Raw genomic sequence first — 18076 nt, 5'->3', positions numbered from 1 at the left:
CCCTGTTTTGTTGTTTGGCTAAAGATGGCGTTAGCGGCTAACACAGGCGATTGCATTTTGTTTCACAAAAACTATTCGGCCAGTGGTAACAGCACATTGATCAATTAGAGCTTTATTCCGTCATTTCATATGTAAAAATATGTTACATTGAGATGATACACGTATATCACGTAGAATAACGCTTGTTCGGCCTTCCCACGATGTAGGCCTGTTTTTAGGGAGGGGACCGAAGCTGGTGGAACTCCATCTCCCATCAGCGATTGCGGCGTCAGGTGGTACACATTTACTTTTTCATGGTATCTGTAGTTTATTGACACCAGAATGTTGTTTTTTGTGGAAACTTTTGAAACGTGAATGAAGTCATTAAGAGCACACATTCATTAGTTGAGTAAAAAACTTAAACGTTTTTAAGTAAACGGACATGTTATTTTATTTCTCTATTTCACTGGAAGCGTTCAATGATGCTCCACAATGTGTTTAAAATCTGTCTAAACTGAGACGAGAAATATTAAGATAACTGAACCGGGGACTATGGCTGCATCACCTGTTCAAATGGACTGCAATCAGTCAAGAGCTCCTTCCAGAGACCAGAGATCACCAGAGTCTTCTTTGACCTGGTGCTTGGCTCACCTCTGCTGCAAACCCGGATCAGGAGCTGAACACCACAGGCATGGCAACGGTGACTCAGGCGGTGGCAGAGAGGGGGACAAAAGGATCAGAGCCTCTCAGTGGAGAGCCCTGGTTGCAATCCGGACTCAGCACATTAAGGGGGACAAGGCTGGCATTGCCAGATTCAGAACTCAAGGTGGTCTCAGACCCCTGCTGGAGCTGCTCAAACACCCAGAGTGCTCCAGGAAACCCCTTGACCTGGCTCTGAGCATCCTGGCAAACTGCTGCACTGAGCTGCTAACACGCATAGAGGTAAGGAATAACAGAGAGGCTATTTTTCATTTTACCAGGATAGGTCTCACTGAGATTACAAATATATTTTCCAAGAGAGTCCTTGTATTGAACAGTGTTAAAATAATTATTCAGATCCATCCTTTCCAGATAACATTTATTCAAAAATTACCACTAAAATGTACTTGAAGCAATGGTATATCTGCTCATTGTGCGGTAAAATGTTTCCTGTCAGTTTTTTTGACTATTATACAGAATATAATGTTTTGGATTCTTACTGCTGCTGCAATGTGCACTTAGAATATCACTTCTGTAGATGTTTAAAGTTGTGATTATTTTAATTTTATAGTTGGATTATGAAGTTCCAATGGAAATATTCAAGATGCACCACTTATATTAAACATTATATTTATAAAACCGCCCAGCGAAATTCTTAACTTTTTGAATGTTTTTCTCAGGTTCGTAAGCTTGATGGAATAAATATTGTAGGTAAGTGGTCATTTACATTCTTGTACGGACATTTGATCTCAGAATTAGGACTCTTTAAGGCTTGCAATCATTTGCACATAATAAAATGCCAACTCTTCTTGACTGTCTTAGTGGAGATCCTGAAGGAAAATATGGCCCTGGAGACCGTCCAGAACAGGGCAGCCCGGGCTTTGGGAAACTTGGCCATGGATGCTCAGAGCTCTGCACTCATCCACTCTGCAGGTTAGTCTAAATGTCAAATTTAACAAACAAAGCAATTTTATACGGAAAAGGTGTTGGGCAATTATATCAGTATTTGTGTTGCTGTAGTTACAGCTTTACACCCAGAGAGCATGTGTCCAAAAGGACGTGCATCTTACATTTTTATTTTTTATTATGTATTTATTTCAACAAGGACCATGCATACATTACATTAATCTCATACAAGAGAAGAGATTAATTAAAGCCAGATTTGAGCTAATAGCTCATTTCCATCTGCAGTCCTTTTAAGATTTAATAGTGTAATTGGTTTGGTTCTCATCATGTTACCAGATTGAACTCGCGTACTCACTAACTGTTACTATTCTCATTTAATTGGTTAATAACTCATGTAATTGTAAGATGTTACATATTTCACTTTCACATTGTAGATGTTTCCCTCTTGGCTAGTGGGATACCACTCAATTAATTATATTAATTGGTAGTTAGATATTTATACTGGAAAATAAATTGTTGTTATGAGGCCAATAAAAGAACAGTGCTATTTATTTATTTATTTATTTATTAGTAAATTGGCAAAAATGAGAAAGGTAAATGATTTTCTGTCAGATTAACATCCATTTTATTTTTTTATTTGTGTTCCACAGGTGGGGTTCCTCTTCTCCTCCTCTGTGTGTCTCTCTCTTCTGGCCCGTCCTCCCCCACTGATGCTCCGCCCAAAGAGCCCTGTCCTAAACTGGAGTGCGCTCAGTCTGCTGCTCGGGCTCTCCTCTACCTCTCAGACACGCCCTCTAACCGCCTGTCGCTGCTCACCCAGGGGACCTTATCCTCTCTCGCCCCCCTCATCGCTCCAGAATATCCCCTGGCGCTGAGACAGGCGGTGCTCAAGACACTCCACGAGCTGACTCGTGGCTGTGGGGTTGAATGTGCCAGGGAGGCGTCCCGCTCTGGAGTCCTCACTCAGCTTGGTGTCATGGCGTCGGGGGAGTCAGGTAAACCTTTTGAGGAGCTGGCACTGAAATCCCTCGCCAACCTGTGCGCCCAAGGCTGCCTGCGCCCTCTGGTGGGGTCACTGGGGGTCATTCAGAAGTTCACTGAGGAGGTGAAGAGGGACCCTCTGAAGTCTGGAGTCTTCCTTAAGGCGCTGTGCTTGTGCTGCAAGGAGGCGGTAAACCGGGCCAAGGTGAAGGAGAGCGGTGGACTGGAGGTGCTGATTGGCTTTCTGGCTGCGCATCAGGGTCACCCCCTCTCCAGATTCACCATCCTTGCCTGTGTAGACTTTGTTTTTGATGAGTCTGCTATGGAGCAGCTGCAGGAGTTGGGACTGGTCCCTCTGCTTGTTGCACGACTGGTGGAGATCACCAGAGGCGAGGAACAATCTGATGAGAAGATGGATGTGAGCCTCTCCGCCAGCATGTCTCCCGCTGAGCTCCTGCCCTCGTCTTGTTTTGAATCCTTTGACTTTCCTTCTCCTGAGGGCTGCAAGAAGGAGGAAGCTGGAAAGGAGCTATGTTCATCAAGCTTTTTAAGTCTCAGGTATGGTCTATTAAATGTCTTTTTCTATTTTCTCTGAATTTCATTCTACTATTTGCTATTGTTTATCAAGATTCAATAGATTTAAAGGTCTATTGTCCTTAGATATACACAACTACGGTGTAAATATGTAATGTGTGAAAAACACATACACAATTACCTGTATGTATTGATTTTCTTTTTTAGGAGAAATATTCAAAGGTCAATTTGAACAGCCCTAATGCTTGTTTTCTGTCTTCAGGTCCTGGTTGGTGTCTGAGGGTTTGATCTCCTCGGAGGGCGACCTGCTCGATTCGTCTGGAGTTGAAGGGGAATGGGGGAGTCTTCAGATCCCACCCTCTTCATCACCTCAAACCTCCTCCCCAAACCCTGACTCCCTTTCCTCTCTTAAAAACTCTTCTCCATCCAACCCTACTGCCTTTTCCACTTTTAAAAAAGCTGCACAGCCTTCACCCGTGTCCTCTTCAGCCCATCCCCAGCTGTCTTCCTCCTCTAAAATCACTGATCCGCCGCCTTCTAGTCCTCAATCCTCGAATGCGCTCACAGCCCAAACCCAGCCCAGTTCCACTCTCTCCTCCCCCACTAAAACGCCCCAAACACCCGTCTCTCCGTCAAAGTTATTCTCCCCTCACAGAAGGAGGCAGCGCGTTAATTCAGCCGCTTGTTTAACTAAAGTAACTCTTGATACCCCTCCCTCTGTGCCCCGCACCATGGCTTACCACCCCTACCACCCGGAGCCCTGGACCCCTGAGTCGCCCATCCTGCTGCTGCTGTCACGCTTTTCCCACTCCACTGACCCGAGTGCTGCTCTGATCAGCCCGGGCGTCATGTCCGGCCTGCTCTACTACCTCACCCAGCACCAGGACCCCAGCAGCAGGTGCTTCCGGATGCTGTGCCGGCTGAGCTGCAACCCAAATTGTCTGCAGGCGCTGGTCCGAACTGGATCTGTAGCTCTCATTCATCACCATCTCTGCCAGAGGGGGGGAGGATTCGAGGGAGGGAAGAGGCAGACGGAACGAGTGAAAGCTAAAGTCAAACAACTCGGTAAGATAAAGATGTTACCCAGATGAGTTATCTGCAACCTGCAGCACTGTAACTTTAGAACAGTTAAGAGGAAATATTTGACATATGAACCTTATGCCCCTCTAAAATATAATTGAAAGCATCACCTATGTGTATGCTTATTGCCTTGTGAAGTTATACATAATTCACATGTATTATATTGTATTACTTGTAGCATTATGTATGTTATTCGTTAGATCATTCAACTTAAACATCATTCAAGTTTTCTCTGACTAGGGATGCACCCATCCATCTTCCCAGTCCCTTATCTTTAGATGAAGCCATACACATTTATCCAAGGTTTTCTCTTTACACAATTAAAAAGTGTGTATGCCAAACTGTTAGGAGCATTACAATTATATCTTAGGCAACATTAGGCCAAGGCTAGCTGTATGACTCATCTGCCTGACATGATGATGATGATGATGATGACGACGACGACATGAACAAAATAAATCTTAAATATTTAATGTGGATCATTCCCATCTAGCTGATGCTCTGAATGAGTCAGTATGAGGGCCGATACAGATCAATGTGAGCCTACTTCTCACATGAATAATACACAAGAACCAGCTATTCTGTAATTTAACTCAATATTGGTTATTTTTAAGAGTAGTTTTTAAATGTGCACTTATTTTCTCTGCAGGTCTTACTCTGCTTAATAATCTGCGCGTCCAGTGTGAATCTGGATTTGGGTCTGGGGTTGTTGCCCACGTGATGCTGTCAGGCTGCGAGTCTGACAAGATGAACTGTGCGCTGTCGCTGCCATTAATCTGCAGGTGAGTGGTAGATCTAGTCAAAAATGAAATCTGTTTTATGACCTCTTTGTTAATTTTAAATGTATTTACTTATAATCATGTACACCTGACACCTGCTTTATTAAGCTCAGACCTGTACCAAATGATGTTGTTATTAATATCAATAGAAAAAAGCCTTCATTATGAATAGAAAATTCTACTTTTCCGCTTTTCATAATTTCCTTATTACATTTGTCAGAAACTTTACCATGCAATTTATTGAATGGTTTTATATTTACTTACGCCATTGCTGAATGGATCCAGAATAATTTCTGTAAGTGACCATGTGTATGTTTTTACTCCGACAGCAACAAGTCCCTGTTGAAGAAGCTTCTCCTGGACTCCGGGGGGCTGCTCTTAGCTCTGCAGCCCCTTGGTTGCGATGAGGTTGATGTGAAGGAAGACCACCCCGCTGAATGTGGAAAGTTGCTTTCTGATTGGTTTAACACGTCACATTCAGGCCTGACTCCTCAGCTCCACTCGCTGTTGTCCTCCCTCCTGATTGGATGCCTGTCTACATTGACAGGTAGCATCAAAATGGAGCTTGGCAAGAAACATCTTAGTCTAATTACAACACACTCAGTCAGTAAAATTGACAAAGCGTCACCTCCTCCTTCGAAAAGGCCTCGTCTGACTGACACCTGTCCGTACGGAGTCTCAGACTTTGACCTCCTCTTGCTGCTGGATGACGGGACTCAGGTCCAGGCCAACAGGGAGGCCGTGGCCGGGGTGGAAGGGACAGAGGGGGTTGGCTCTGAATACTTTTGGGCTCTGTTGAGAGGCGGTTTTGGTGAAGCTCAGGGTAGTGTAGAAAAAGCCATCAGCATCAAAGATGTCAGCCAAGGTATGCTGCTACCAGTTCTGCATTATCTGCACGGATGTCGCCTTACCAAGGACACGGAAACAACAAGCGAAAGTGATGAAGGAGAGAAGAGGGGGCAGTGTCTGGTATTGGACAAGTTAGTTCTCGAAGGACTAGGGTTCTGCCAAAAAGAGCGGGAGGATCGCTCATCAGAAGACTTGGATTTCCAGAAAACAGCTTTAGGTGAGGTGATGATTGGGGCGTGCAGATTTTTAGTGACTGAGCTACAGAGAGAGTTAGAAGATCTCTGCGTGTCTCTTCTCCTGTCCTGCTCCACAAAGGTTGCTTATCGAGCTGCATCAGCTCCAACAGTTGACACGGTTGAAAAGGCTGCATCTAAATCGGACCAAGACTGTCTCGAGTCTGCAGAGGAGAACCTGGCTAATCGTACATCTGAGTTAGAGTTGACGGGTTTTGAGGTTCAAACTGAAAATGTACCAGGGCAGAAACAAAACAGTTCCTTGCTCAAGACGGACAAGAATATAACCTCTCGTGCTTTGGACCACAAGACAATCAATGGCTTCATTCGAGTTTCAAAATCAAGCTGTGTGTCAGGGGTAGACAAATCACGTGATCCAGAAAAGTTGAGGCTAAGACCAAAGAACTTGAAAGGTTCAGCACAGCGTCTAAAATCATCAGCTCAGGACTCAATGTCTTCCTCAGCAGCGAGTGCTGAGGGTGGGTCCGTGGCTGCCCTCCTCCCCCAGGTGTACTGGTTCTCTCAGCGCTACAGCTACCCTGCCCTGGGTCAGGCCTGCCTGTCTCTGCTGCTGGGCTGTCAGGACTCCCCTCGGCCCCTCTTGTCCTCCTCTCTAGCTGGGGATTGCCTTCGCAGACTTGCCAGAGAGGCTGACTGTATAGAGACTCTGAAACAGGGTCTGCTAAGTCTGGCTGCAGTGTCTCTGAGCTGAGCGAGGAGGAAATAATATGGCGAGTGTTTGGTGGCATGAATTCAGAGGGCACAGATTAATTGAGTCGAATTTAGGGCTTGTTATAAGCTTCTAGAAAAATTGCCATTGTACTCAATTCATCAAATGTCTTTAACTTTAAAGTGCAGGTTACAGCAACAGCATGATTACATGAGAACCTGCTGTATGAATTCCTTGAGTACTAACAGGACTGATTTATTTTCATAAACTCGAAGCATACATTTCATTTGAGTTTTGATCTGTAATGTGTGACAGCATGACAAAATTGTATTATCATTTCTTTCTATTGTGATTTTTCTTTCTTTTTTTTGGGTAAAAAATCTGTAATTTATTTGAGAAATGTCATTTAGCTGGAAGTACTGGAATTATCAGGGTTGGTCTAGAAACCAGTTGTTTATTTTGTACATAGAGATAATTTGAATTAGCAAGTATACGGTTTATAGATTCCAACTGTCCCATATAAATTTATGCCACTAAATATATTGTTGGAACATCATTCTGCTTTCCGTTTCTTGTTTTTTCAGTTTGACTATTCAGAATCCGACTGCGTGGCTTATGACAATTTCAATATTGTTTAAATCACACAACAGAGTAAAACAGCTATTTGTTTAACTATTATTCAATTGGTTTGAATATGAATGACTTTGATTATCTCCTACTGTTGCACTAATTTATTGCTACCAATATTAGCTGCAAACAATGTTAAAGGTCCCATGTTTTGGCCATTTCTACTGATCATAATTCCATTGTTGAGGTCTACTAGAATAGATTTACATTGTTCAATGTTCCAAAATCACATTGGTTTCTCATACAGCTTCTCTGTATAGTATGTGTATTCACTCTCTGTCCTACACGTCTTGTTGGAGCTCCTGCCCCCCCCCCCTCCCTGTGAGCCCAGTGTGCTCTGATTGGTCAGCTCGCCCACTCTGTTCTGATGAGTCCACCACCGTTACAGCAGAACATCAGTGATTATGTGTTACAATGGCGTTTGTTAGCAACCAGAAAATAACACCAGTAATGACAAACAGATGAGAATGCTGTGTGGGGTCTGGGTGCCGTGTTGGCGGGACGTTGCAGCGCTCGCTGCTCCGCCCTTTGAGGCTCGCGGAGAGTGTGACTGTGAGCTATATTACTGGTGTTGTTTCCTGGTTGCTGCGTTGAGACAGCGAGACACCGTGAAACTCAGCCTGAACTCAGCCTGAACACACACACACACACACACACACTCACAGCCGAAGTAAAAACAATAAGTGTGGCTTGATATTGAGTAAGAAAAAGGTTGATAAACGCTGTGAGAATGGGTCTGCGGAGAGCATTTCTCCACGATCCCAACTCATCTATTACCAACGTTCAGGGAGCTCTATGCAAGTCGTGCTTTCACACCGGAGTACCAGGAATAGTCCCGACAGTTCCTGGGATTTTGCGTTCACACCAAAAAGATCTGGAACTAGAACTTTTTTTCGGGAACCTTTTCACCCCTTTTCAGTCCCTGGCTGCTAGAGAGGTGGTACTTTCCTGGGGAGGAAAAGGTTCCTATTTCTGATTGGCTGGGCGAATTGCAAACCACGCCCCGTAAAACTCCGAACTGTTTCGTGAAGCCTTTAGCATTATTAGCATTAGCCCAGCGCACCAACAGAGAGAGACTAACTTATGGCAACACAAAATAAAACGTGGGAGCTGTGGAATGATGAGAAGGTGTCGGCGCTTCTGGTGATTTACCCGGGACTTCGGGTGGCAGTATACGCCGTGAAGTTGTTTGCGGCCTGCCAGTAAACCCAAAGCAGAAGAAGAAGAAGTGACGTCAGCAGCTTCATTTGCGTAATCCTCCCTCAGGGACTTATTCCAGTGTGAACGAGATCTACTAGATAGTTCCGGAACTAAAGAGTTCCGGGAAACTATTCCTGGGAAAAGTACTTTGTATGAAAGCGCCTAATGGGACTCCCTGATAGTTGAAAATTGATGCTAAAGGGCCCCCACTGCATTTGATAGTGACGCCAAGGGATCCTGACATAACGTCACTATAGTACGAGTTAGGAGTGAGAATGTGTTGGTGTGAGGAGCCGTTACGTCACTATACCCAGGAAGAAAAAAATGGAAAAAGAAAAATCTCCAACGAGGCATTCTGGGGCAGCATAGACAAGTCTTATCTGTTTTAGAGATTTATCCGCTACAGGGTGTACTTTGAGGGTTTGTGACTTTGCAGACCGTTTACATGCATACAAAGCTACATAACACACAATGGGACGGGTAATAACCAGAAAAGCAAGACATGGGACCTTTTAAGCTAAGAAAATGTACAATCAGGCTTAAATTCAACTGTGGTGTTTGCTGGAATTAAAATTTCAATAATGGAAAAGCTGTGAGTAAGGAAACGTCTGCTTTGTGCGACTCTAATTTACACAATGTATAATACCATAGGCTGCATGGTGACAAGCCCCCCCAACTCCAAGGCAGTCAATCTGGGGAGAAACTCTGATATGGCTGTCAGCAGTGGCTCAGTCAGTAGAGGCTTGGACTGTGAGCCGTAGGGTCGCCGGTTCAAGTCCACGACCAGACCTAAATATGGAGTGTGGGCTGCTACTGGGACCTCTACTTGGAGAGACCTCCTGCTCTGCCGTGGTGCCCTTGAGCAAGGCACCGGACAACCCCCTTCCCCCCCTCACTCCCATTGCTGTACAATAGCTGCCCACTGCTCCTACTACTAGGATGGGTAAAAAGCAGAGAACAAATGTCACTGTGTGTACTGTGTGCTCTGCATGTGTGACCATTAAAGAGGGTTTCATCCCTCCCATTCTATCTATCTATCTAGCCAATTTCACGAATGTTGCTCTAAGACTCAAGCTCATTGATTCATATTGAAGATGTTAATCTTTAAACTTAGGTAATGAATCTATCATTTCAAATAGCTGTGCATTGTAGTTTTTACCAGAAGTAAATGTTAAGGAGACTATATTCAGCTTTTGAAAAATGTACTTTGTGCTGCTGTGAATACATGGACTGACAGGAGTGTGTGTGTGTGTGTGTGTGTGTGTGTGTGTGTGTGTGTGTGTGTGTGTGTGTGTGTGTGTGTGTGTGTGTGTGTGTGTGTGTGTGTGTGTGTGTGTGTGTGTGTGTGTGTGTGTGTGTGTGTGTGTGTGTGTGTGTGTGTGTGTGTGTGTGTGTGTGTGTGTGTGTGTGTGTGTGTGTGTGTGTGTGTGTGTGTGTGGCAATTTCTTATGTTACCTTATATGCTAAAACCAAATGCTTCTAAAAGCATTGTCTAACACAGGGGTTCTCAAAGTTTTGATGAGTGAGGGCCAATTTAGGTACCCAATATTGGATTGAGGGCCGCCCAAGAAAAAACGGAACACAAAATAATTCAAAAACAAATTATTTCTTTATTGTACTAACCAATTACCGCAACTCGCGAGATGCCTAGTTGCCATGCAACTAGTAGTCTAGCAAACTTTCCACAAGCTGTCATTCATAATTTAGGAATGACAACCCAGGGGGCGCAGTTTTACCATTCTTAAATTCCATTCTAATTCTTACTAGATACAACCATGGAGGATTAAAATATAACGCATGCATTTCAGCGTGTCACATTAACTATCGCGGGCCGCCAGAAACATTTCCGAGGGCCGCCATTGGCCCGCGGGCCACACTTTGAGAATCCCTGGTCTAACACCACTGTACCATTTCTTGATATGTGCTGTTTTCTCTGCATACTCTAATGAGGGTTATTATTCTCAAATGCTTCAAGGCCACAGAGCTGATTTGGCAGACTATGTTGAAACTACTCCTCTTCACACAAAGTTTGAACTTCCATATGCTGATAACCGTTATACTTTCTGCAGTTCAAGGACACAGGTGTCTAATAGCAATATGAGACATCCGTGTGAAAGCAGATTTCTGAGGCGTTCCACCATGCTACACAAAACTATCTTGTATATAAGCTTTGCTATTCTGTGACTATTGCGCACACTCCTGCAGACTATCCTATACTCTGTGAGACCTGTGCCTTTGAAGCTTCAAATAAATAACCAACAAGACAACGCTGTTTGCTTACACCAGTTTATTATTGATTACTCTCATTGTATATCTTTACAGTATTGACGAGTTTAAAATAAACACGACAGTGTGTGTGTGTGTGGGGGTGGGTTAGTGTGTGTGTGTGTGTGTGTGTCAAAAGGGGGCAGCGATGCAGCTCCTTGTTATGAGGGGCCGTGTAGGCCAAAATTCAAACTCACCTCTCACACACACACACTACTGAAAACATCTGGCCTTGCACACACACTACTGAAATACTCTCACGTTCACTACTGAACACCTCCCACACACACTACTGAAAACATCTGGCCTTGCACACACACTACTGAAATAATCTCACATTCACTACTGAACACCTCACACACACACTACTGAAAATTAAGCCTCACACACACACTATTGAAATCCTCTCACATTCACTACTGAACACCTCACACACACACTACTGAAAACATCTGGCCTTGCACACATACTACTGAAATACTCTCACATTCACTACTGAACACCTCACACACACACACTACTGAAAACATCTGGCCTTGCACACATACTACTGAAATACTCTCACATTCACTACTGAACACCTCACACACACACTACTGGAAATTAACCTCACACACACACACTCCTGAAAAACATTTTACTGAAAGGTTCTCAGTAGGGAATGTGCATGTGTTTCACCTATGTGTGTGTGAGGGGATTCTTGCTGTAACGGAAGTCATTCTAATGTAACGGAAGTCATTCTAATGTAACGGAAGTCATCTGCTAGTGGGTCTCTTTGCTAGCCCCGTTAGCTTCATTAGCTCCAGGCTGCTACTCGGACGTGTTTGTTGTGTTGATGCCTGGTGGAGTATTCTTCATTGAAATATCGCACTTATCTTATGGCTCTGCGGTTCAAACAGACCGTCCATGAATGCAGTTTATTCGGTAAGTGAAATTCAAGCACTTTATTTCTTACTTGTCTTTTTATTCAGCTAACAAGCGAGACGAAGCTACATCTGTGCTAACGATGCTATCCGTAGCATACAAGTTAAAACATAATAGAGAAGTGTAAAACATTAAGAAGGATTATACTGTAAAACATAAGGCTTCTCGGTGAGGTTGGTAAAATAAGGTCATGCTTGTACATTAGTTAGTTTGCTAGTTAGGTAACTATGCATTGTTATTTTAAAATAGCTATGCTCGACGATGCAGACAGCTAGCGTCACATTAGTGTTGAAGAGCAGAGTACGGTATGAGATTAACCCATAGATTAACCTCACTATAAGATCTGTGTATCTTAAAAATATGAATCTCACATTTCCAGTTGGTTCCAGAAATAACGTTAACGTAGATATTGCAATATGGTTTGTTGTTTGTTACTTAGCATTTTATTATCATTACACTGGAGAAACCGATTTATTGTGGCAGCAGAACGTGAACATGTAACTTAATGCCTGCATTTGAGGACGAAAAATAGCTCAGTCAATGCTTTAGGGACAAGGACATGATTTGTTTAAATATTAGATATGACGTTATGTGTGCTTCTGTGACAATGAAGCTTATTCATTGCATTACATTTGTTGAAGATGTGTGTCTTTTACCCTTACGTGTGTGTTACAAATGAATGTGAATATGGCATAGGACAAATATTTAAATTGACTGTCTCATGAAAAACGATTCTGAAATAAAAAAGGACCCCAACTATACAATAATACACAATCCAACTGATAAGATACAGTAAGGGCTTTGATATCCAGCACTTTTTTTTAAGGATAACAAAAAGATTATCACATGACATTTGCATGTAAAAAAAGTCTGTGACCAACACATTGTTACTTTACATATATATATGTTTGTTTCAAGTTTCCAGGTGATGCAGACAGACCAGAGGATGCTGACCACGAGAGACAGACCTATTCCTAACATCAGTGAACTTCAGCATGGACTCAAAGGTACAAAGACTCCTTTCATACTGTACAAAGAATCGAGAAACATTCTGGTTTAAATAAAGTAACAACTATAATCAGCTTTCACATTTCAATGTATTTAAGGCAATTATTATTTTACATTGAGAATTGCTACCATTTGTCTTTACATATTGTCTGTAAAAGACGTGGTAAAAGTGGTTCTTGCAGTGAGACAACCGAGCAGTTGAATATTATTTAATAATAAGATATTTTAATGTTGATTAACTGCAGACTGTTCATTCATAATCTGATTATCTTTGTAGTACAAAGTGATGATTTAAAAAAACACATTAAAATTAAAAAAATACATTATTTCTACAGCCGCTAAATAAACAAACCTCTTTCATAAATAACACACTTACTCTGCAATAATGTCATGTTTCTTGTCATTTCTGTTAGGAAAGGACATACCTGAAGGACACAACTGCCTCACCGTTTTCTCAGAGGGGCAAGAAGAAAATGAAAAGCTGATTTCAGATTAAAGACCAATACAGGACATTCACTAAGAAACTACACTTTTATTGTGAACACAAAGTCAAACAGGACCATCATTTGTTTGACAGCTGAGCCCAGTATGTGCTCACAGATGCAGTTAGGGGGTTTCTTCATCAGGCCTGGGCCTCCTCCCAGAGAAAGACCTCTCCAGCCAAACCCACAGACAGGACATCCGTCATGCTGAGGTTTCTCCCAAAGTCTCTGCACGCTGTCTCAATTGATCCACACTGTGAATATGAGGGGGAAATGTGTGTCATAAATGCTTTAGACAATAAGAAATATGAAGTTAACTGTAAGGAATGGCTCATTCTTTTTTAAATAGACAAAACTATTACTGTATTTCAATATCTCACATCTGAAAGTTTAAAGATTGGTATATCAATAAATGTAGTTGATTTTGTCTTTTTAATTGTTTAAAGTAGATATAACTGGTACTTGAGAGTTTGAATACAGTCTGGTTGCGGAGGAGGCACACAGAGAGCATATAGCTACCATCACATGTAACTAAGCTTGACTTGAATTTATTAAAAGTATAATTAAGTAACAGCAACAAATCAATAACAAAAATCATGCAAAAATGTGAATCTTTGCTGGGTCCACTGTTGAATTTACCACATATTGTATATTTTAGAAACCTTAAGGCATTTATAGATTTGTATGTATTGTATGTATGGTGTATAATTCCCGGCCTGACATATTGTCCCAGTCCGGCCCTGGTCCTATGCCATATTCACATTCATTTGTAACACACACGTAAGGGTAAAAGACACACATCTTCAACAAATGTAATGCAATGAATAAGCTTCATTGTCACAGAAGCACACATAACGTCATATCTAATATTTAAACAAATCATTTCCTTGTCCCTAAAGCATTGACTGAGCTATTTTTCGTCCTCAAATGCAGGCATTAAGTTACATGTTCACGTTCTGCTGCCACAATAAGTCGGTTTCTCCAGTGTAATGATAATAAAATGCTAAGTAAGTATTGGTAATAATATTAATAAAAACAACAACGTTTGAGTTCGTTCGTTTAATGTGATGAACGTTAACCAGTAAGCTTCAATAATCAACTCCAGCTCAACAAACCATATTGCAATATCTATGTTAACGTTATTTCTGGAACCAACTGGAAATGTGAGATTCATATTTTTAAGATACACAGATCTTATAGTGAGGTTAATCTATGGGTTAATCTCATACAGTACTCTGCTCTTCAACACTAATGTAACGCTAGCTGTCTGTATCGTCGAGCATAGCTATTTTAAATTAACAATAACAATGCATACAGTTACCTAACTAGCAAACTAACTAATGTACAAGCATGACCTTATTTTACCAACCTCACCGAGAAGCCTTATGTTTTACAGTATAATCCTTCTTAATGTTTTACACTTCTCTATTATGTTTTAACTTGTATGCTACGGATAGCATCGTTAGCACAGATGTAGCTTCGTCTCGCTTGTTAGCTGAATAAAAAGACAAGTAAGAAATAAAGTGCTTGAATTTCACTTACCGAATAAACTGCATTCATGGACGGTCTGTTTGAACCGCAGAGCCATAAGATAAGTGCGATATTTCAATGAAGAATACTCCACCAGGCATCAACACAACAAACACGTCCGAGTAGCAGCCTGGAGCTAATGAAGCTAACGGGGCTAGCAAAGAGACCCACTAGCAGATGACTTCCGTTACATTAGAATGACTTCCGTTACAGCAAGAATCCCCTCACACACACATAGGTGAAACACATGCACATTCCCTACTGAGAACCTTTCAGTAAAATGTTTTTCAGGAGTGTGTGTGTGTGTGAGGTTAATTTTCAGTAGTGTGTGTGCGAGGTGTTCAGTAATGAATGTGAGAGGATTTCAATAGTGTGTGTATGACGTTAATTTTCAGTAGCGTGTGTGTGAGGTGTTCAGTAATGAATGTGAGAGTATTTCAGTAGTATGTGTGCAAGGCCAGATGTTTTCAGTAGCGTGTGTGTGAGGTGTTCAGTAGTGAATGTGAGAGTATTTCAGTAGGATGTGTGCAAGGCCAGATGTTTTCAGTAGTGTGTGTGTGAGGTGTTCAGTAGTGAATGTGAGAGTATTTCAGTAGTATGTGTGCAAGGCCAGATGTTTTCAGTAGTGTGTGTGTGAGGTGTTCAGTAGTGAATGTGAGAGGATTTCAGTAGTGTGTGTGCAAGGCCAGAGGTTTTCAGTAGTGTGTGCGTGAGGTTAATTTTCAGTTGCGTGTGTGTGAGGTTCATTTTCAGTAATATGTGTGAGGCTTAATTTTCAGTAGTGAATGTGAGAGTATTTCAGTAGTGTGTGTGCAAGGCCAGATGTTTTCAGTAGTGTGTGTGCGAGGTAAGTTTTAATTTTGGCCTACACGGCCCTTCATACCTTGTTGTGCTTTGACAAGAACATCTAGCCTGTCTTCTTTAAGCTTTGAAAGCCTGTAGGTGCAGCATTTCATCAATTGCTACTTTTCTGACCCCTTGTGTTAGCGTTTACAACCACACCAGAGAGATGGCAGTGCATTCAGACGTAACACCTGAAATTGAAGAAGATTGTCTTGATAATGAGATGTGAAAACACATTTTGAAGCATTAAGGGTTGATTAAATTAAGCACTACATGTTAAACAAAAATAAATGGGACTCATTGTCTTCCAGCACAAGTGATTTTATTCCAGTCTGGGTGCAAGGTGTGGGCCCTCGATCAGTAAAATAAAGCCAAGTACACCACAGACTCAAGTTTTAATAAGGAGCACAGCACATCTGAGAAATGTGATCGAAGCGCTCAGTGATGGGAAGTCTCGTAGCCATCAGGCAGAGGATTGGATTCTGGGTTATGGAATAGGGAGTGGTTGCCATCGCCCCAGGGAAATTTCTAGAAGGAGACATCAAATCAAGTCAACAACAAGGCAAAAAACAACAATAACATTGATCTAATGGCAGAGAGATTATGTACCCAGGTGCAGGTATGCTGATTGAGACTCACCTTGGTGCGGATACGCAGGTGAGGATATGGAACAAACTCTGGGCGTTCATGATGTGAGTGCTCCTGCATCTTCATGTAGGCGTTGGCCATGCAGACAGCAACACCAGGTAAGGCCAAAACAAAGCTCAGAATCTTCCAGGTCCTCGCTGTGGAAACAACGACCAGTGAAAGTGCATTACTGAAGCCCTGAATGAGGCGCAGGCACAATGAGGAAACAACCTCACAGCAGCTGTCTCTTCTGAGTCTATCAACAATGAAATGTACTTCCTGTCTTTCTGCCAAGTAGCATTAATTTGCAGGACGGATGCCAGCTCTGCAGACATTTCAGTTAATGTTCAACAAAATAACCTGTACGAGAGTTACATGCAGAATCTCTAAATCTAGAGGCTTTGATGCATTTTGCTCAGTGATGAGGTACTCAGAAGAACTTAGTATTTATTCCAAAGTACAAGTAGCAATATGACAGTACAGAAAAACTCTGTAAAATGCATGCAATTTAACTTAAGTACAACATAATTATCACCAGATACATTAAGAACCAAAGTAGTCATTATGCAGTTTCCCATTTCAGAATATTATAGCCTATAATATATAATTTTATTTTTGTTATTCATGCATTGTTCACTTTAATATTACTGTTTTAGTGCTTCAAAGGCATCAAAGAAGTCGTATATTTTATCAAAAATGATAAACTCATTTTATTTGTAAATTTGATTAATTATTGATTATTTTTTTCATTGTTTTATTCATTTACTAAATATGCATGTAGCTCTAAACTGCTCATATGTACATTTCATATGTTACTTTTCACAACTGATTTCATTTTTTTTGTGTTTTGGTTTGAGGGGCTCAGAAAATACACACTGACCTCCTCCTGCATGGCTGGAGGTTGACGCAGCAGCAAGCGCCCGTCGAGCCACCAAGGCAGCTGGAGACACAGACATCTGGAGAGGTGGAGAGACACATTGGCCATAAATTATTAAAAAAAAAGAAATTCTAATCACAAGAAAAAATCATCCAAGTGTTATCTTCTTTTTAGTTTAATATGAAGAGCCTTAAGCTTTGCACTGAGCCAAAACACACAAAAGAGTAATGTTGAAATAATAATAAAGAGAACCTCTACACAGCCATTTAAACACCACATATTTCTCTTCTAAGCAGTCATTTGCTGAAATATTAAGCAATGTATCATGGCTCCCTTCGAATAAACAGCAGCTTGGGCCTTCTGTGTTGCTGTTTACGATGAGTTGTGGTAAACCTTTTAAAAGAAATATAATTTCAAAATCCAGCAAGAACTTACTGATCGTCAGGCAGGCAGTATTCAATTGACTTTATCTTCTTATTTTTTTGGCTAACTCCTTGTATTTGCTTCTCATTCCTGCTTCTTCGTCCTTCAGTCTGTCCTCGACTGAACTCTGTGTGTCTGACTCCTCCCTACCTGTACATAAGCCAAGAAACTTCGTTTATATTTGGGCAAGTGCAAAGGCTGTCTGATATGTGAGGAAGAGAATAGGGGGGAGGGTGTGTGTGTGTGTGTGGGTGTCCTCAACAGTGTGCAAGCTTTTGATTTTAGTTGTATTTATTTCTTGTTTTGATCAATTTTGCCTCCAGGTTAGATGAAAGCTGATATGAAGTAAAAGTAAACTATTGAAGCCATTAAGGCCCATTAAGTAGACCTCTTGGAAATGTCCAGTAGGATTTACATCTCCGGTGCTTAAAAAGTTATTTTAATGTTTGTAAATAATGTGCACGCCTCTTTTGGAATGTAGAACACATTTTTTCACAAGCATCATACAAACAGGTAATCTTGTTCAGGTTAAAAACATCTATTTATTTTCTTATAGTAGA

The 18076-nt window shown here is 41.7% G+C and overlaps 2 protein-coding genes across 2 annotated transcripts; one reads left to right on the top strand and one right to left on the bottom strand.

Annotated features, from left to right (window-relative positions):
* Window positions 1-6: 6 nt before the first annotated feature.
* armc5 (armadillo repeat containing 5) lies at window positions 7-7266 on the top strand. Its single transcript, XM_034219548.1, has 7 exons — window positions 7-921; window positions 1359-1389; window positions 1501-1611; window positions 2235-3123; window positions 3362-4164; window positions 4829-4961; window positions 5288-7266. The coding sequence occupies exons 1-7, from the start codon at window positions 532-534 to the stop codon at window positions 6750-6752; spliced, it is 3822 nt and encodes a 1273-aa protein (XP_034075439.1). The 5' UTR covers window positions 7-531; the 3' UTR covers window positions 6753-7266.
* Window positions 7267-15892: 8626 nt separating this feature from the next.
* On the bottom strand, window positions 15893-17659 carry LOC117548675 (cytochrome c oxidase subunit 6A, mitochondrial). The gene is made up of 4 exons (XM_034220074.1): window positions 17529-17659; window positions 17097-17172; window positions 16229-16374; window positions 15893-16117 (listed from the first exon to the last, which is right to left on the bottom strand). The coding sequence occupies exons 2-4, from the start codon at window positions 17170-17172 to the stop codon at window positions 16028-16030; spliced, it is 312 nt and encodes a 103-aa protein (XP_034075965.1). The 5' UTR covers window positions 17529-17659; the 3' UTR covers window positions 15893-16027.
* Window positions 17660-18076: the final 417 nt, after the last annotated feature.

This window comes from Gymnodraco acuticeps, unplaced genomic scaffold (assembly GCF_902827175.1).
Source record: "Gymnodraco acuticeps unplaced genomic scaffold, fGymAcu1.1, whole genome shotgun sequence".
Lineage (NCBI taxonomy): Eukaryota > Metazoa > Chordata > Actinopteri > Perciformes > Bathydraconidae > Gymnodraco > Gymnodraco acuticeps.
The sequence above is the reverse complement of the archived record's forward strand: the minus strand, read 5'-3'. Positions and strand labels throughout refer to the sequence as shown.